At 38.3% G+C, this 21,203-nt stretch overlaps 1 protein-coding gene across 11 annotated transcripts in view; it reads left to right on the top strand.

Moving 5' to 3' along the window:
* Window positions 1-2,335: 2,335 nt before the first annotated feature.
* FAM184A (family with sequence similarity 184 member A) overlaps window positions 2,336-21,203 on the top strand; it is an 84,449-nt gene continuing 65,581 nt past the window's right edge. For 10 of the 11 annotated variants that reach the window (XM_054819555.1, XM_054819554.1, XM_054819563.1 and 7 more), the window contains exon 1: window positions 2,519-3,029. In XM_054819555.1, the coding sequence (XP_054675530.1) occupies window positions 2,862-3,029 (168 nt within the window). In that variant the 5' untranslated portion in view covers window positions 2,519-2,861. Of the gene's footprint in view, window positions 2,454-2,518; window positions 3,030-21,203 lie in introns of those variants that run through there. The other variant, XM_054819564.1, reaches the window with a different exon arrangement.

The raw sequence follows: 21,203 nt of genomic DNA, 5'->3' as shown, positions 1-21,203 counted from the left end.
AACCATCAACCATAACCAAGTCTTCACAATCAATTTACTGCATTAATTACTAGTTTGACCTTCCTAGACATGAAAAATCACAATCTCTTCTGTCACTGAATTATTTTTTTCATTTGATAAAACTGAATTAACAGTATGTGCTATTCATGGATGTCATCTATACAGATGCTCCTAATATTCTTTCTTCCCCTTATATTTCATCTGTATGAATCACTGCCTGGGTAGGCACCATCTGTCCTTTGTTCTCTGTTGCCAGAATGGGCCACTTTAGAAGGAAAAAAAAATAAAAATCAGTGTCAGAATTTCCTGAACAATGCAAATTCTGAAATTAGGGCAACACAGCTACTTAAAGACTGGGATTAAATCACTTTTTTAGACTCCTCACTATTCAAAATAGTTTGGGTTTATTACATCTTTCAGTATAAGACTCTTTCCCCAGAACCTCTGTAGTTCTGGTCCTTTTTTTCAACATCTTTCCGGTGTGCTGACACATGGAAATTACAGACCCCAGACCTCAAGGCATTATCTCTCTTGTACTCTCACAAACATCTGTACAAAAGTAGCAACACCTAATTGTACCTTCTGGTTAGTGTCCCATCTGTACATCAAAGAATCTCATTTGCCCCATGACCTCAGGCTTGCATTGGCAGTTCATGGTGAGTTGGTTATTTATCATACTGTATTAGCATGAATGTCCAGTAGCACGTGAGACACACTGCTCTGCAATATGGATCCCTTCTTGTAATTTACTATTCCATCTATTTCTATCATTTGCTAATTCTAAGTAATACTTCTCTCCATACCCTTGTTGAGAACAACAGGTTTAGCCGTGTATTTTTGTAGTTCTTCTCTTTGATATTTCTGTTTGCCTACAAAGAATGCAGGCAAAGAAGATATTTTTAAAGCAGAAAAAAAGAAAAAAAAAGAAGCAGTAAAAAGATAAACTACTCAACAGAGAGTACCAAGGACTCTTTAAAAGATGAGTGCATGGGCTGTTGATCAGGAAACCAAATGTGTCTGTCCTGGTTTCAGCTGGGAGTTAATTTTCTTCCCAGAAGTAGGTATAGTGCTGTGGTTTGGATTTAGGATGAGAATAAGGACTTTTCAGCTTCTCATACTGCCCTGCCAGCAAGGAGGCTGGGGGTGCACAAAAGCTGGGAGGGGACACAGTCAGGACAGCTGACCCCAACTGGCCAAAGGGATATTCCATACCATATGATGTCATGCTCAGTATATAACTGGGGGGAAGCTGGATGGGGGTTTAGGTCATGGCTCAGAAACTGCTGGGCATCACTGGTCTGCGGGTGTTGAGCAATTGTGCTGGGAATCACTTGTTTTGTATATTCTTTTTTATTATTGTCTTCCTTTTCTGTCATATTAAACTGTCTTTATCTCCACCCACAAGTTTTACCTTTTTTTTTCAATTCTCTCCCCCATCCCACTGGGGGGAAGTGAGCCAATGTCTGTGAGGTTCTTTTAGCTGCCTGCTGGGTTGAACCACAACAGTGTCCAACCAGATTAATATATATATATTCTCACAAGGCCAGAGCCTAGCAAAGACACATTAAATTGTTAAAGAGGGTGGCTATTCTCAGGAGTTGCGCAGGATGGAATCAGAAGAAGAGAGCAGTCAAATCCAAGCTAAAGGATGAACTAAATTCAGCTGTGAATTCCTTCTGGCAGGGACCTTTGTTCCGTACTCATCAGCTCATGGGTCCATAACGACGGCCTGCAGAGGCTGTGTCTGTAGCAACCAAGGAGACTAGCCAGCTCAAGTGAATGCCTCCCCCTTCACCCTGCCACGTCACTCTATGATCTGTGAGAACTGTGTTGTTTCCTCCTCCAAAATCTGAAGTAATTGTACAGTCAAGCGCTTAGCTAATGTACTACCTACTTCAATTTTAAGACACTACTTGCCCCTACCACCTACTGCTGTGAGAAAACAGCACTTGCTCTGTCGCAGACCAATACATAGCCAGGGGCCAGCAATACCTCGCCCACTTCATTCACCCCTACACAGCGGACTGTACTACCCCTGGGGCCCTTCCAGTGCCGGGGAGCTCTGCCCTAGCCCCCACCGGCACCCACTGCATTTTCAAGGCTCTCCATGAGGAAAAGGTTTAGGCGGTTGGCACACATGCCCCAACCCCTGCCACAGAGGGGCAACCCTGACTAAAACGTGTAACTCCCTCACTCCCGCCCTGCCCAAATCGGCGGCAGCGGCGCCCCCGTTGCGGAAGGGGTTCTCCCCGCCCCCGTCCGCAGCAGAAGCAGCCAGCAGCCGCCGCCAACCGCCGGAGGGGGGAACGACGGGGACGGGGGAGAAGGGAATGCAGCACGCGCACCTGCCGCGGGCAGGGAGGAAGCGAGGTCCCTCGGCCCAGCGTGCGCGCTCGTTCGCTGGGTGGCGCGCGCGGCCCCAGCTGCTCCGAAGGCGGGGAGGCCGCGAGCGGGTGAGCGAGCGGGGGCGGGGCTGGCGAGTGACGCGGGGCTGCGTGGCGTAAACAGCCCGGCGGCAGCCCGGCAACCGCACACGGCCGTTCAACCGCCGCTCCCGCGCGGCCTCGGGCCGTCCGAGGGCCGGACCGGACCGTCTCCCCGCCCGGTGCCGGGCGGAACGGACGGGGAGGGGGAAGAGGAGAAGTGAGGCTGGTGCCGCTTCTCGCAGCGGCCACGAGGGGTTGACGCCGCAGCCCGGCGCGGCTGGTGAGGACGGCGGCAGTAAGAAGCGCCCGAGGCCGGTCCCGGGGCGGGAGGAGCCGCCTCGGGCAGCGGTTCGCGGCCGGGGCGCCCTCGGCGCGGCTCCCCCGTAGGGCCGGTGCCGGCGGAGCCCGAGCGGCGGCGGGGGCCGGGCGGTGAAGATGGCGACCCCGGGGATGGGCTGGCAGCAGCCGCAGCACAGCTACGGCGGCGGCTCCGCACCCGGCGCGGGAAAACTCGGCTCCGGCTCAGCCCAGCCGGGACTGGGCGCCGAGCACAGCCCGGACCTGCATTTCAAAATGAGCAAGAAGATTGCCCAGCTCACGAAGGTGAGGGAGCGTCCTCCCCGCCGGGCAGCGGGAGGCGCGCCGGGTCCTCTGCCGCCTTTTCTTTCTTTCTCTTTTGTTTCCCTTCGCTTCTCGCCATCCCCTAGGCAGAGGTTTGGCTGAAGACGGGCTGGCTCTCGGGGCAGATGTTAAATCCGGGTGAGATGCGGCCGGGCTTGTACCCCGGAGACCGGGCTTGTACCCCGGAGACCGGGCCTGGAGCGGCCGCCTTGCCCCGGGAGCAGCCTCGGTCCCTGGGGGACCGGGGTCCTGCAGGGAAAGCTCTGCCGTACCGCAGACGTGGAGAGCGGGAACAGCGGGTGTCAGGCAGGAACTGCCGCAGTACCGGTTCCCGGTTAGTTGTGTCCAAATTCCGTCTAGCACAGCCAGGTGTCTGGGTGTGTGGGAGGCGATCCCCGATTGCGAAGCTGATAGTTGCTATTTATTCTGTGAACATCGTAGCTTCTCTTCTAGCTCTTTTGTAAGCCGTGCTGTCTTTTCACATAGAGAAATTCAAGTGATGCTTGCTATCCTTTTGCTGAAGAGAAGTACTGTTATTATATTATAAGGTGTCTGGTAGCATCTTAAGTGCCTTAGGTGGTGAGGGCGAAATGAAGTGTGAGAATATCTCTGGTTTTGTATTGCTAATTGAACAGTTTTCATTATATCATCCCCAGCATAGAAAATGCATTGTATCTTTGTCAAAGGTGGGGATCAAACTGCAAGGTGTTTTAAAAGCATATTGTTAAAGCTGGTAGGCCCCATGTTTCAGTTGTGATTATAGCTAGGATTTATTTAGAATAACTTAAAAAAATGCTTCAGTGCTGTAATCTCTCTTATATGATGTTCAAGCCATAGGTGAATAGCGTTGTTTAGGAAACGAAAGGCAGATTATGTTTGTTAAAGAGAAAGCAGAAGAAATAATTTCCGTCAGGAATTACATAGCTAAAACATTTAAAGGTAATTTAAAAGCACTGTGAGAACTGCTAGTGTTCTTCAAATGTATGTTAAAATGGATGAAGGTGACATTTCATTGGAACTAAGAATGAAGAGAATGAAGACTGCTGGCAGTCTCACAGTGGAGACAGTTTGTATTTATGCACAGCTGATGCACTGTTGACCAGTTAAAAATAGTATTTATCATGGCATACTCTGCACCTTAATGTATTGGAAAACTGATGACTGAGGGGTATTTTGTCTTATCTTTGAATTCACAGTCCGATTATACGTTAACATGGGTGGAACTAAAAGTGTAATTTCATAAGGAGAAAAGTAGAATTAAAATAAGCTGAAGAATCTCTTTGGTTTTACTCCATGTGCATACAAATTAAGAATTAAAATATTAAAGATATTACTGCAGACTTGTGCTCCCTGAAAGGTGCAAAAAGCACCTGGAGACCATAAATATATTGGAGACTTACCTTAAGGCCTAGTGCATATGAAAAGTAATACTTTCAAAGAATAATTTTTATTTCTGTGTGTGTCCATGTCCTTTGATATATTTCCCTTCTGTTCTCTAGGAATTTACCCAGCAGCGTATAGTTGATTTCAGAAACCGTGTTCCACTTCTGTTGTGAAGTTATTTGTGTATACCCATGAGTTCCACATTGCTGGGAATGTGCCCTGTGCCCTCTCAGTTATTGTGTGTCAGTTGTCTTGAGGTGAATGTAAGTTAAATATGGATTTAAGTGCGTGGTGCTGGAATATTTTGAACTGTATTGGAAAACATTAAGAGAGTGAAAGTAAATACTGTGGGGTTTTTTTAATAAGGGGTTTTTTTTATGATCCACAGTAGAATTCTTCTAAAATTCTAGAAATTGTGCATGTCTGTCCTGCCAAAGACTTCAGAGTAGTGCAGATAAAAGCTATGAATTTTCTTCTGCTTGTGTATTTAAAATAACTGTAAATTATGTGCTTGTACAAGAAGTTTACATGTGAATTTGACTTTTGCAGGTCTGGAATCTTGTATTTGTTTCCCATTGACTTGCAGACTGTGGTAATGTTTTAGTTTTGTGTTCTGTTTTCAAGTTTTAGGAAGAAAACTTGGAAAATCAGCTGATCTTTGTACTGACTGAAAGTCTAGAGTGAAGAATAGTATTTTAAAATGTAAAACAGGATGTATAATAAAAATACTCTTGCACCTATTGCAATAATAAAAAGTATTCAATAGCATTAATTTCATTGAGGTAGAGGTGCAAATTTTGACAGTTTTGTAGTTAGAGGGATTGGGTCCTATGTTTTTGTTTGTTACTTGGCCTTTCAGAAAGGGAGGCTTAAAAGAAGTATAGAAACTTCTGGGTAAAGTATAAGCTACACTTTCTAACCTGCTCTAGAATCTGAAGCCTGATTTGGTAGATGGCTGCAGAAATTAATCCCTGAGAAAGGACTCAAGCTACAGGGGAAAAATATAAAGACAATACTTAATTTCTGTAAGCAGTAGTAAATTGTCAGAGAAGAATTGCCTTCACTTTGCAGAAGATTTCTGGAAATAAGCTGATGCAAAAAAGACATTAGGATATTTCTGTGAAGACCAAATTCTACTGTTCAAGCTTTGCCAAATGCTTTGGCAAATGTGTATAGAATTCCTCCTCTGTAATCTATGAACTTATTCAGAATACCACTTCTTAATTGTGCTTCTCAAATTGTTTAATGTCTGTATATACAGACACTTCTCACACACCTTTCAACTATTTTCCCTATTTATTTATTTTTGTCTTCCAACTCTTCTAAGACTGGTTTGAAGATATATTAAATCTCTCAGTGGATTTAGAGCTGAAGTCGGGTGCTTTACCAGGTCAAAACAAAACCACCAATATAGTATAGTAAAAGGAAATCTAAATATACATGGGGCATTGCCAAAGGGATACACATAGGTAAGTTATCCAGATGGCTTCTGTCTTCTGACAAAAGAAATGTTACTCAATAGTTTATTTTTGCCTATCCTTGTACAGTTTGTATTACAAGCCATGAGTAGCAGCAGAAGAAAATGCTTTCCCCACAGAAGATGCGGGTCACTCATGAAGTAAATGTAAAATTCCAAAATTAGGATTCCTATGTTATTTTTGGATTACTTAGAGAGAATCTGATGTTTCCGTCAAAACAATACAGGAATACGAAGAAAAAGGTGAAATTTGTTTAATAACCATATCTAATCAGTAATTCAGAGTGTGGCAAAATAAGATACAAATCCATTTCACTAAGCACAACACTTCTGAAGTGCCTAACTATATTTTTACTGTTATTTCTGGGGGAAGACTTACTTGATTTTACTTTAATATGGTTAATTCACAGGGTGAAGTAAAACGAAGTTAGAAATGCAGCTTAAAAAATAAGATGATACTCCATGTCATGTTTAAAGGCTGTGCTAAATTGTAACTGAAGCAATTTTTGGTCTTCCTCTTCAGTATAAGCTGCTTTATTTTGGGGCATTTTAAAAGATCTACGTACCAGTTTGGGGATAAAGTAGCATCTGACACAAAGATTAAAGCCAACAAGAAATGAACGATGATTATGAGATTGCATATATGCGTTTGTACTACTTCATGCTGGAGTGCTAATGCAGTGCTGAATTATGCCTACTGCAGATGAAAATATGCATATATATATTTAATTAGTTTGCATAAGACAACTGGAATAGAAAACAAAAAGCAAGTTGCTGCTATACTTACATCAGTAGGGGAGAGTGGGATTAGTTTTAATAATTGCCAGAAGAGTACAAGTTCAAGTGTTTTTGGTTTGGAGTTGGAGTTTTGGGGGTTTTTTGTTTGGGGTGTTTTGTTTTGTTTTGTTTTTTCTTTTTGTGCTGTAGTTTGCAGCTTGAGCAGTTGTGATTGAGAAATCCATATCCTAAATGTGTCTGCAGAGTCTGTTGTGCAAGCTTTGTGACATCAACATAAATCTCTCACTTTTATGGAATAACTACATGATCCACACTGGGATTAGGCAATGAGAATCTTCAGCATTGATTTGGTTGCGTGATATTAGTTGCAGAAATTTTACATTAACTGGAGGAAGAGTCTGTAAGCGCCATGCAGATGATAGTACCCTACAGTGGTCGTTTCTATCTATTTAATAAAGAAAAACCGGTACAAAACTCTGATGTTTTCCCTTGGTACATACTTAGAGCTGGACAGTACAGTTCCAGAAAGGTTCCAAAAGAACTCAGCTAGTTCAAAGGCTAAGGCAACAAAGTTAACCAAGATGCACCATGCTTCAGTAAACAAGAAACTAGAATCTGAGACTCCTGGGACTATAGTTCTGTTCTCAACTCTGCCATCAGCTTGTTGTGTAAATTTGGGCAACTGCTTTTTTTTTAAAAAAAATAAATTATTTTTCTCCTTTGTTTTCCTTTCTGTCTTTGTGCATTACAGAGAGGTACTTAGAGAATAGATTAATGTTAACGTAGTAGTTAGCCCAGTGAGTTACTTGGAGGTGTGGATAGTAAATTTATTTCAAAGAATAAAAAGCAAATTTGATGCTCTGTAATTCAGATGCTTATGCTTCTTATTGTGTGGACATTTTTGTTGGGATGGTTAAAGGTCTCCCTCAGCTGCACAGAATGCAGTGCTATGGACATAAATGCCATAGGGTTCAACTTACATTAATGATTATTAACAAAATGTTTCCAGTGAAACATTGTCAGTTTTTACTTTGAAGTATTCTACCTCAGGAAACAAAATAACTAAACCTCTTGCAGAAGGTTTGTTGTGCATAGGATTAAAAGAAAACTTAAAAAAGCAGCCCTTAAAAATAGGGAAGACATGAGAATCTAAAAAACCCTGTAGAACTGTTTTGATGTAAGCTGTCGTCGTGTAGTAGTTGATGCCATTAACAGTTTTGTAAAAACTTGGGTTGTAGTTTTTTAAGCAACCTTATGTCATCATATGTTAACATTGGCGGTAGGCCAGTATTTGCTAACAGTTCTAGGATTGCATGAAAAGAACTGAAATTTTGAGGCGGGTGTGATTTGACTACATATTTGAATGTCAAAATTTTTGCATATGCTTCTGACTGGTAATGTGGGAATAAATGTTATGTTTTGTTATTACATAAAAATAGCTTTAAAGGACTAGAAAATATGAAAATGTAATATTAAATATTCAATTCTTTTACATTTCTCTGGAGATATTTAATTTTGGTTTATGTTAATTAGTCCAAAGATAGTTAAAGTCCTCTAAGAAAGGAGAGATTGAAGGTAGAACTAAGAAAGTGAGAGACAAAATATTTCTGAAGCAGGTATCTTAAGATTTTTCTTTTTTAATCATGCTAGTATAGTCTTTCCATCTTCCCTTTCTGATTCTGTCCAAGTGGTGTTCTGACTGTGTCCTCATTCTGCAGTAGTTATGGCCTTAGCAAGGGATACTCACAGAAGAGAAGTTTTCTATACCCGTGATGGTATAAGGACAAAGATGGGACTGGGTAAAAATGGCATGTCTTTAATACCATCTGATATAGTTCAGAAAAAGTAAGTAGAGCTTTCAGGCTCTCAAAATCTTCAGACTTAAAGACAATAACTGCTGAATTTATTTATCTCAATACTTGCTAGTTGAAGCACTTAGAATTGCTTTACAACAGCTGTGGCTTCTAATTTAGACCTGAAGAGGTCTTTCTTACCTTCCATATTTTGTAGGACAAAAAATATGGAATTTGATGTTTTGGTTAATATGCTCTTTGTCTCTGAAAGAAAAGATTAGGGATCTTTAAAAAAACAAAAAAAATTTGACAGTCCTGATATGAAGTCTGGGAACTCTTATTTAATGCTCCCCTCCAACCAGGACTAGTTGAAAAAAGTTAATTATGCTGATACATTGAAGACCTCAGGACCATATATACTTTGAATGGTTCTCCCATTCGTTATCATTGCATGCCTATACAGTGAGACTACAGGGGTGCTATATGGACCTGATATCAGTATATTTTAGAGCTCAGTGTTGTGGTATATGTGAATTAGGTCAATGACTTTACAGTCTTTTGTCACAAGACATCAAGAAGAAAGAGAGAAGTAGGACAAGAATGAAATGGTTTTAATATAAAAAAATTACTCATATGAAATTCCTTTCTTCTCCACCTGCATAGTCTTAATGGTTGACTTGGAGGAGTTCTGAGACCACTGAGCTTAATGTTCTAAAGATATTTTCTGTATGTGTGTGTAACTGAAAGTGTGATGTTGTTGAAGAACTGTCTGATCACACATTCACATAAGTCTAAAATGCCTCTTTAATATGCTCATGCATATGTTAGCTTCTCTGAGATGTTGGGTTTGGTTTTTTTGATGGTTTTGGGTTTTTTTTTCTTCACATTATACAAACACCCAAAAGAATAATGAAAATGAAGAGACAAATAAATTAGGGGAGAGCATAAGTAGTATGATGTGGCGCTTAGGGACATGGTTTAGTGGTGGACTTGGCAGTGTTAGGTTTATGGTTGGACTTGATGATCTTAAGGGTCTTTTCCAACCTAAATGATTCTATAATTCTCTATGTATCCTTTTGCTCTATGCTTATTTTTTTATTGCTATAATTAAATAATATAGAATTAGAAGGAGCTGGAAAACTGTTAGGTGTTATCACTCTGATAGGTACTTCAGCTGTTAAATCTGATACATCAGAACATTTCAGGTTTTCTTTAAATATCCTTAATATGAGGATTTTAGTACAAAGTTCAATGTTATCCACATACTAAAATTTAAAATCTAAAGAAGAACGAACATGCAGGCATAAGTGAATCCTGATATGGCAACATCCATAAAGTTTAAAATCTGTCAACCTTTAGCTGCTTTTTACAAATGTTGATATAAATCATATGAAAAAAATTAAGAAATACTTGAAACTTAGTTTGATTTTATGGGGGTTTTTATGCTGCTGCTGTTACAGTTTTCAGATAAGTACTACATTGTGAAAGAAGGCTTTTGCTATTATCTTGATTTAGATAAAATCAAGACAGTGCCAATTCAGACTTAAGAACATAATACTGAAATGCTTTCCTCCAGATGCAAAAGTTGTAAATAGGAGAGTCTTTTATGTATATTTGAAAAAGAAAATCAATGGTTGAACTCTATGTAATTGTATAAGGTATTTGTAGATTCATTTCTTTGTACACTTGTAAATTAGCATGGACATAGCACTTTGAAGTACTCAGTCCTGCAAGGAGTTCTGATTTGTCCAGTCTTACAAAAATGTATCAGCAGAAGACAGTCCTTTTTTTTTTGGTAGCTGGAATACCATGAAAGTGCAAAGAACTTGTTTCAAAATGATGAACCACTTCTTTAGAAAAAGTCAGATTGCAATTTAATGTTAGTCATAGTGGTTCTGTACTTTCTTCAAACACTGTAAAGCTGTATTTAGTAACAGCATTGTTTGTATTTGGATATTTCTATATCGTCATGCAACCTATTGATCCCACATACTTTATTTTTTAATGTCTAGAAGTACAATTAGATGCATGCTGCATTTAATACATGTGCAGAAATGTTATTTGTCATAAGTCATTGTAATGGTACAATAACTTCCAGTCTTAAGTAGCTTCTAACCACTGAAATTCTTTTAATATCTCACTCTCTAAACTCAGGCTTTGGCTTTAACAAAAATAGTAATTTTGTCAGTGATACTACTGTTTCCCCACCCCACTCTCTAAGTCTCCATCAAAAACTTTCCTGTTAACTGTGTGGAGGGAGGGGCATTACCTTAAATAGTCACTAACTTTTTCTTACTGTTTGTGTGCTTATTGCTAAATAAATCTGGCAAATCTCAACATAACATCCTGAGTTCAGATGTGTATGGCTGTTGGCTGATACAAGTAAGCCAGGCTTCTATGTATTCTTCTAATGACTGATATCATGCCAATAACCAAAGGCATTGCATTCCAAAAATAAGCAGAAGAAACAAAAGCAGTCTAAAGCTATTCACCATCTTGTCCTACTTAATGCATATTACCTGGTTCTGTTTCCTTGGTCAGGCTTTTTTAACTGCATCTAGAAGACTATGAGGAAGAGCAACCATTTGCTGAGGTTGTCACTTGGTTAGGCTCAAAATGACAGCCTATAAAAATAGCTACTGTTAAAAAGTTCATGAAGTCCTTCTTGTGCAAGATGCTCCCATTAAATGAAATACAACCTTTTAGCTAAAAGAACTATGAGGTGATTATAAGAAATACTTGCTTTCAATTTTCATTTTTGTGAGATTAAAGTAATCTTACCAGCCAGTTTCCTAAAATTTTGTTTCTATAAACCTGAATTGTAATGTGTTTGAAAAAACAGGTGTGGTATAATCCAGAGATTTTTAATTGAACAATGTTTTTGCTCACAGCATGACTGAAAGATACAACTTCTGGTAAAGGGTGTCTGACACTGCCTTCTCAGATCTGGCATTTTGAGGTATGGATGCTGATATGTTTGGATAGGTTGTACTAAAATGTATTTCAGTAATCTCCTATGACCGTCTTTGTCCTTTTAAAATTTGACAAATGAAAGTAGTGGTAAATTATTTCTGTAATAAATTTTAAAAAAAAAATCAAGTCCTTTTGCCTAATCTTTATCTACTTTGTGTAATTGTAAGTATAGGTTTCACACTTTAAAAAAATATGGTTTATTTGTAGCTGGTGGTACTAAGTAATCAATGATATGTTTACAGGCTAAAAAAATTTTGAACATTATTTATTTAAAAAACCCAACTTTTTGTGTTATGCCACTGAGTGGTAAAACTTTACTTGAAATTTTTTATCCATTATTTTGGTTGCATTTTTCACTAGCTTTCCATGTTGTATCTAACATTATAGTGTTAACTTATAATTCCACTAGGTTCCTATGTCATTGAAATCAGTCAGTCCTTTTTTCTTTTTAAAACCATATGGCTGTTTGCTTTACGCTGAGATACAGTTTGCAAAAATGTGTCCTAAAACAGAGACTGGGCTTTGACATGAAGATCTGTTTGTGTTCTTTGAGCTGGTCTGGGAACATTCTGTGGCCATTTTCTAAACTCTCATGATTTCTCTCTTGTATTTATTTCCATGCTCTGCTTCACCCTTTGTCATGTGTACCTTTTCAAACTACAGTGTAGGTCATTCATCATTTTATGTATTGGGTATATTCTGTATTACCTCCAAATACATCAGGTTGTAATTCTTGCCATTTATGTTTGGCCAGGCACTGCTATATTAAGTATCCTTGCACCTTCTGTACAAGTGAAGAGCCTGAAGCAAGTTTAGCTTCTGTTGATTCGTATTATTTTCCATAGATATGAGTTGATACTCCAGAATAAGGTATATTCCAAATCCCAGAGGTTTTTTGGACATAGCTGTTTGTGGAATAGAATTTTTTGTCACATGGCAATTTTTTTTTTTTTTTTCTTATGGCCTATACTCCCTGGCCTGAGGGAAACTAATTTTCCTGCTTTCAGAAAACTATTAGTTTGGCAAAGTTGGAGACAGAATTAACATATCCTCTCGCTATAAAATATATATGCTTCTGTATGTGCCTATATGAAATTGTAGTAAATGTGGCCCCTTAAAGAAAATCTTATTGAAGTCCTGACTGACATGTGCTGTTTGACTCTAGATTTGCTACTAATTCTTGAGCCTCTTCTGTTCTGTGTATAGAAAAATAATTCTTGCCTTTTCTGTAAGAATTCTTTTAAGTGTACAGAAAGAAATAAAGAAAATTCTTTTGTCTGGGAAGTATATAAAAATCCCCTACAGTAGTTTGTCAAAGAATTGAGAGTAGCCTCAAGTTTATCTACAAGAGCTGATTTTTATCAAAGAACATGATATGTATTGTAGTGAAGTCTGAGGCTGTACGTGCTTTTCCTGGAAGACTTGTGAAGCAGAGCCTTGTCTGACACTTTGCCTGTCGGTTGTGTTGTAATTGTGTTGGATTTTTCTCTTGGCCCGTTTTTGCTGCGTGTCCGCGGAGGCGGGGCAGGTTGAGCGTCTATCGCTCTCCGTGGTGCTGAACGCAGGGCGTGTCAACCAGTGAGCGCCTGTCGCTCTCCGTGGTGCTGCACAGTCGTCGGGTACCTGTCGTTCTCCGTCGTGCGTTTTAACTTCACTGGCACTGATGTCAAAAGCAAGTAAGTTTTACTTCCTGTTATGCAAACGAGTACGTTTCGTTACTAGCAAGATCTCTTTAGAGGCCCAACTTACATAACTACGATTGTCCAGTCCTTTTACATAGTCAGTGTGGTGCGCTATAACATTGATTACAATGAACACTATGAAGGTAAGTGCAGTGAATTATTTATCTGAAAATGTGTGCCATGCCATTTGGTAGCGGCTTCCCAAAAGCCTGACAAAAAGACAAAGAAGTTAAAATAAAAGCAAGAACTAGTATTTTTCAGGGAGTTCTCTCAGTTAGCAAATTAAGAAATGTTTGAGAATATGTAAATGAGCAGCAGCATTTTATTCATATTGTCAAGACTCTAAAAGAGGAATTCAAGTTTGATTTCCTAAATCTGGCTTAGGAAGTATACAACACAAAACTTGATGATTTCCTTCAGAATTTATACTTGGTTTAGTTCTGTTCTGAAATAATTACATCCTTTTAAGGATTTAAAAAAGTTGGAAACACAGTTTTCTTGTCATAAAATTAATTAAATATATGTATTTTACTTCTGAATGGTGACCAAAGTATCTTAGACTCAAAAGCCCTTGTAGCTCTCAAAAGAAGAGGACATTGCATCTTGAAATTATATACTACTTAAAAACATTTATTTTGATGATTAATCAGAAGCAGTGATACAAGTCTGTAAGATGACTACCTTTTTCACCCTGTTTCTCCACTTAGGTGTTGCTGCTACTTGTTTTGGGAAGCTTTGAACTTAATATCACTATGCTGAGAGAAAATTCATTTGTTTGTATGTGGAACAATTCTTATAGACGGAAGATCTTTGCTATGGTATTTGTTTTGCCAAGGGCAAACTACTGTTATCTCCTCAATGCAAAGTCAGTTGCTTAGCTTTGAGAACTTTGCAGTGCATTATTTCACAGAGTCTAAATACCCACGAACAGATGCAATGCAAATATACTATCAAATTCCTCTAGGGATCTCTATACCTGAAAGGCTCAAATCAAATATGCGAATATTCAAGAAATAAATCTGAATGCAGCTCAGAGACTAAAACACAATTTGGAGTAGCCCTTTGGCCTATCTTGTTTTTCTTGCAGCAATTTAAGGTCTGATTATATAGCAGATGTGTCAACTATATTCTAGATAGATGATCAGAAGGTAAATGGGATTCTTTGTCACCAGGAGGCAGCTTGGGGAATTTGTACATCTGTCACTAAACTATTTTATAATTTCTTTTTTTTTTTCCTTTTCTTCCCTTCAGGATGCTTCTCAAGATTTAACAGTCTTAGGAAATTGCCTAAAGCTAACTGCGTGACAGATTTGTAGTGGTTGTTTCTGACATGACCTCATTGGTAGAGGTTAACATTCCAAAACTGAAAAAGGGTTTTTGATTGGGTGTTGGTGGCAGTACTACCATGTCTCTCCCAGCACAAGAGTGTTGAGTTGCAGTTGCAAGTATACGCTAAATCAGTCTGTAATGGGAGGAAAAAGTTGATTCAAGTTGTATGCAGAATAAATACGTAAGCTAATCCTGTTCATTAGAGAGCTGTGAAAGACTATTTTTGCAAGTCTGTCTTTTATCACAGTGGAATTTCCAATCTCTGTGAAAATAAGCATATTTGAAGTAATTAGATTAATTTGACTTTCTAATTCAAGTCACTGATTTATTGCATGACAACTCAGGGGATATAATTCATAGCTGGTCTTTTCTTATACACTTGTGTTTGCCTTTATAAATGGTGTCTTACCTGCTATCTGAGAGTCTCAGTAGGCTGTATCAGGTGTTGAAACAGATGAATTTCCTGGCAGTTACACCTTCACTCAGTTTATACCTTCCTTATGCTTGTTCTCTAAAGAGAACTGTGTTGCTTTCAAACAGAAACCATGTAGTACAGTAGATGGCATAGCTTATTTTTAGGTAATTTTTGTCTCTTCTCAGGCAACTGGGACAGGGTGGAAGCTAAATGTACAATGCAAATTTAACTTCTGAACATGTGTAGGATATGGGGGGGTATGGCTTAGAGAACTTCAGCATTAACAGCTCATTTCATATCTTGCTTTCAGAAGTATAGTATAATATAACCAGACATGAATCTTCTATGTAACGTAGCTTAAGAACCTTGTAAGGCAGCTTGTATTGCTTTCCTTGCAGATGTTCAGAAAGCGTTGAAAACTAAAGTTTTCTTTTCTTACATGGGCTGAGGTACTCAGATGATCAGGTTTCTTTAGCTTGTGTCACTTCTTGTTTCTGAGAGTTTTTTTGGTTTTGGGTTTTTGGGGGGTTGGTTTGTTTGTTTTTGTAATGGAGTAGAAAGTAAGTCTAATTCCTGGTAAGTGCAAGCGTATTTATGTTTACTTAATACTTCGGTAATCAATCCATTATGGCGCTTTGCTTCCTTTTGGGATGTTTATGTTCGGGGCTGGGGGGATATGTTCTTTCTTTATTATGATACTGTAGTATCACTAATGTTCCATTTTAATGGCACTTCAGTGAATTCATTGGAAACTCTGCAATGAGTTCTAGTGCATTTTATATCCTGGTTCTGTGATTGAAGACTGCCCAAAATATAAGAGGTATAGTAGGAACTTAATTAAAACTTTGTAGCAAACTAACAAGTACAAGCATTTATTTAAGTTTTTATCTGTAAAATGAGACATTTCTGAAATGTATGTAGCTCTAGTATGTACTGAGTTTGCTTTTTTAATTTTATTTTTTTTAATAATAAATAACCTTTAAAATTTTTCTGGAAGTGATGTTATTTTAGAAGCTGTATTGTACACAGTCTTTCTAACCCTTAAGTTGTAGGGAGAAAGCCATGAAGTTCTCTTTTAAATATAAGTTAGAATTAGGGAGAGGGTCTGCTAAAAGCAGAACAGAAAGCTAGGTATCAAAATCTGTCCTCTTTATTAGAACCTTTCCTGACTGTGTTACAGGAGGAGGAGTGCATTAATTGCTGGAGATACCTGTGCTTACTTATTTTAAGAGTGCTATTATTAAAAACAAACCAAAGCATAAATGCTATTTGCTAGCTAAATTTAAAATTGAACTTTGAATAAGTATTTGAAAATTTCATCAAATTTGTTGTCCACTGCTAAATGTTTTAGTTTGCAAAGCAGATTGTTCTGTACTCTTTCTTAACAAGTTAAGACATCGCTTATAATTCAATGGAAATAAAACTGGTGTAGTGGAAGCTGTGTTGTACATAGAATAGTCTTAAAATGTGCCTCAGAATAATTTCTCAGTATTTTATGAATGTGTTCTTTGCATATGGCTTACTCAAATCATTCTTACATTTTCTCTTAGCTAATGGTTTATTTTGCAATGCACCACCAACTTAGCTCACTTTTTAAATTTCCTTCTTCATATAAAAATTGAGATTTTTACAGTAGTAGTCAGAACTAGGCATGTTTGTGTCAGAGACTGAAAAAATATATATATATATATATATATATATATATATAACTGAAATGTGCACGATACAGACCTGTACCTACCTCAAGACCGGAGGCCTCTAGCTAATTAGTTAATGTGAAGTTGTAACAACTGCTCAGTAACTTTTTTTTTGCAAGTCTACTTATATGTGATTTATATGTGTTCCTTCATTTAAGATTGCCACTATTTTCTCAACTGCTGAATTTTCAAACTATTTTTTTTTTTTTACATATGCTGAAGAAAGAATGCTGCTTGATTTCCTCCCCCCCCCCCCCCCCCGTAATCTTCTTTCTCTATCATATTAGGTATCAGAGATTTTTTTTTTCCTTAGGACAGCTCTTCATGCCCAAAACTTGAGGTATTACAAAGATCCTTATTTGACTGACTCATCATGTATGGGTAATTTTTGTTGGAGGTGAAAAATTCTGAACATATATAACTGTGTACTTTTGTATGATGAATTGCTGGAACGGGAGTTAATGTTTTCCATTTAATGTGGAATGAAGTAAGTATTGTAGAAGAGGCAAATCTAGCAAATAGTTACAATTTAAGTACTCTTAAAATAAACACGCTGTATTCCAGTTGCCAAACAGAAGCAATAGTAGAAGCCTTTATTACAGTTGGATGGCTTTTCAGGAATGTTCACTAGTGTAGCTCTGCAGAAGATGAGATCCAACTGGATAACCATAATAAGAAAATACAGGTTTTGGACTGGTAACTGAGTGTTCAGGTAGAGGAGTCACAGGATTCCCCTTACTGTATTTAATGGGAGAAATGGAAAAGAGATGCTGTAGGGCAAAGCAATATAATTGTATGCTTTTACCAGGACATCAATTTTCTTGTAGGTCTCTAATGGAGATATTACAATTTTCCTACTTCAGTATACACAATCTTTCTTTTTTTTTTTTTCTTTTTAATTGAATGGTTCAGAAAACCTGTGGTAGAAGAAACTGCACGTACTTTAAATATCTTAACAGATAGACTAGAGACTAGGAAAAAGTGTATTCAGTCTTTGCTTTTTGTGGGACTGTTTTTAGGAAAATTAAAATCAGATACATCTTCATTGCTGTTTGTCACATGCCTGTGTGTTTTCCCCAGGTGTATCATAGACAAGCAGACATTAAGGTGGACTGAAAACTGGCTGAATTGCTGGGCTGAAAGTGGTGTCAGCAGCCTGAAGCCCAGTTGGAGACCAGTCACTAATGGGGTATGCTGGAGGCTGCTACTGAGGACATTACTGTTTAACATCTTTGTTACTTACCTGGATGATGAGACAGAATGCACACTCAGCAAGTCTGTAGACAATGCAAAACTGGGACAAGTGGTTGATAAAACAAATGGGTGTGCTGCTATTCACAGCTGGACAGGCTGAAGAAATGCACTGACAGGAACCTCATGCAAAGTCCTGCATCTGGGGCAGAATAACAAGTACGTGGTTGGAATTGACTGGCTGGAGAGCAGCTTTTCAGAAAAGGCCCTGGGGTCCTGATGGACAGCAAGTTGAACGTGAGCTAGCAATGTGCCTTTGTGGCAAAGAAGGCCAATGGCATACTGGACTGCATTAGAAAGGGTGCTGCCAGCAGGTCAAGGGAGGTGATCCTTCCCCTCTACTCGGCACTGGTGAGACTCACCTGGAGTGCTGGGTGTCTAGTTCTGGGCTCCCCAGTATGAGAGATACATGGACGTACTGGAGCAAGTCCAGCAAAAGGCCACTAAGACGATTAAAGGACTGGGCCATCTGTCATACTGAGAGAGGCAGAGACCTGGAACTGTTTAGCCTGAAGAAGAGAAGGCTCAGGGGGATCTTACGAATGTGTGTATACCAGATGGTAGGGAGTAAAGAAGACTCAGTGAGCATAGTCTTAGTGGTGCTTCATGATTAGACAAGGCAATGACACAAACTAAAACATGAGAAATTCCACTTAAACATAAGAAAACACTTCTTTTGCTGTGAGGATGTCAAATGGTCAAATATTGGAACAGATTACCCAGGGAGGTTAAGGAGTCTCCTTCCTTGGAGATACTCAAAACCCACTTAAGCAAGGCCCAGCATAGTTCTAGCTGCCCTTGCTTTGAGCAGAGAAGTTGGATTACATGACCTCTAGAGGGGCCTTCCAGCCTCAGCCCTTCTGTGATTCTGTATGCGTGTTGTTTCTGTAATAGTTAATGTGTTGAACCTTTAAGTTGTTGGTGTGAAATGACCAAACTAATATCCAGTACTGTGTAAATACTGAGAGGTAGCTAGGAATTTTAAATGCTTTTGATGGTATGATAGATACCTATAGGTTACTGGAAATGATCCCAGTGAACCACTGCAAACTTGTCCTAGATTCATCTCAGGCTGAGCTTTGAGAATAAACTTGGTCTATTAAGTGGTGGGATTTGAGCAAAATCGACTGTGCCACCTTTTTGCTTGCTTTATGGTTTTGCTCCTATAACCTAAAAAAACCCCAAACAAACAAAACAACCCCCTCCCCCCCAAAAAAAAACCCACACCAAAAAGAGTGGAAGCTTAGTGATCAATCCTTAGTTTGAACAGGAATTCTATTTTTTTTTTTTTTTTTAATTAAAATCTGGAGAAAGGGAGAGAGATTACTTCAAGGTAGTATGATATTTCTGGGGAAGTGGCTCAGATTCTTCTACAGTTATTAAAAATTCTGCTAATAGGCAAGTTTCTGGTTGAAGTGTCCTTTTTTCATTGTGGAAAATTAGCATTTACCATTAAACTTCCAGAGATGATTTGTAGTTGAGGCCTTCCATGAAGTGAAAAATGCTGTAGATAAAATTACTAAGTTGGGAGTCTTGCAGTGTATGTTTTTCACTAATATTTTTTTCCTGCATAGCTGTATACTTGTTTGGAAAACTCCATGCCTTTCTTTCTCTTAAACAAGCCTGGAAAGTAGAGAGGCAATTATAAGCAAGAAATGAACTTGGTTTCTAGTGTGTCATTCAAACCACTGGTGAGGAATTCTTTTTTGCTGTGTAGAGGCTGCATGGTGTATTCTTGTCTGACTGGTCTCTCCTGCTGTGAGGAACCACTAGGTACTGGAATTGTGTAGAATCTGCAGAAGCTCTTGAGGAAATAGGAATCAAAATAATAGATCAAGTGTCGAGAAGAAAAGACCTGCAGGCCGAGAGAGTATGAAAATGAACTTTGTTTTGATGGGGAAGAGAAACTGGGAAGACTTTTTCTCTGCCTTGTCATACAGTATTGCCATTTCTTTGGGGAGACGGAATACAAGAAACCTTTTGCTAACATTTTCATCAACTTGAGGACTCATCAGTAAGAATGAATAATAGCACATATAAGTGATAATAATGCTGACTATGCCTTGCTTTCAACTAAGAGGAAAATATACCACCTTTCTTTAGAGTCAACTTAATTTACAATTTCTTCTGAAAATACTTGTGACATTTTCAGGTGATGGCACTCAAAAATCTGGCTTTGGATATCCTTTAGAGCAGATTTAGAAATGGATTTGCTTCATTTTACTTTACATTTCAACAGTTGCTGTTCTATTTCTACCACTCCTGCTTTCCCCACCCCACCCCTCCCCCTCCCAAATAAAAGAAAAAAACAAATCCCTTTCATTCTAAATAGTTAAAGTTTTTAATTTTAGCTTCAGTTCCCAACATTAATGAGTACTTCCATAAAAATTATTTTTTCTTAAAACCACCAAGACAACTTCTCTTATGTACTCTTAGCTAAAACCACATTTTTTTTTAAACAACTAGGCTATGTATGGAGAAATCTAAAACCAGTCATTGACTGGACAGCTTTTCATGATAAACATCTAGTGAAAACTAAATGGTTGAAAACATGACACTTGAGATGGTAAAAATTAATAGGAGGTTAGGTTTGAAGGTGGAACAGATTAAAATTTAAGAATAAGTTTTTAGTCTTGAATTATAATGAAAATCAGCTTGAATGATAATGCAGGGAAATAGATTTTGAAGGAAACATGACAGTAATTTTTAGACTTTGGATTATTTTGAGTCTTATGACTTATTTTTCTGTGTAGTACAAATAACCACATGACAACTATTTCTTTCTGATTAAAATGAAGTTGGTGAAAGTACAGATGTGGTTGTATCACAAATAATTTAGCCAAGTCTAGCAAAAAAAGAGAGACTTAAAATAATGATTATATTGACATAAATGATACTGTTAGACATTTTTATAGTGGCCCTTTCAAAAAAAGTACTGATTTTAGAACAAAATAGAGGAACATAAGCTTTGCTTGCAGACAATGAATGGAATCAGCTCACTAATCTTACTTCTTTTATATGAATGTTTTTTCACTCTAAGAATCTGTATGTGTGATAGATTTGTTGTTGAAATATTTTTACAGAAAATTTCAACTTCTAGTCACCGTTTTAGGCTCTCATGGCTTCTATATCAGTGAATGTCATCCTTTAAGCCATCTGATCCTACTGAAGAAAATAATTTTTTAAGTGCCATCTCTCATATTTTGTACCAAAAGACTGTTTTTCTTTTCTTATGTGGACTCTCTTTCAAGGAGAAATATGAATTGCTTTTTATTAGGAAAAAAAGTATGCAGTGGTGAATTGGCAAGTATATTTTCCTTTAAAAAAATTATAAATGCAGGGAGGGAGGGAGAGGAATTTCTGAATGAGATTGTCTGGACAAAAAAATCTAGCTTCATTAACTGTGGCTTGAATGACC

Source organism: Grus americana, chromosome 3 (assembly GCF_028858705.1).
Source record: "Grus americana isolate bGruAme1 chromosome 3, bGruAme1.mat, whole genome shotgun sequence".
NCBI lineage: Eukaryota > Metazoa > Chordata > Aves > Gruiformes > Gruidae > Grus > Grus americana.
This window is presented reverse-complemented; position numbering and strand designations above follow the sequence as displayed.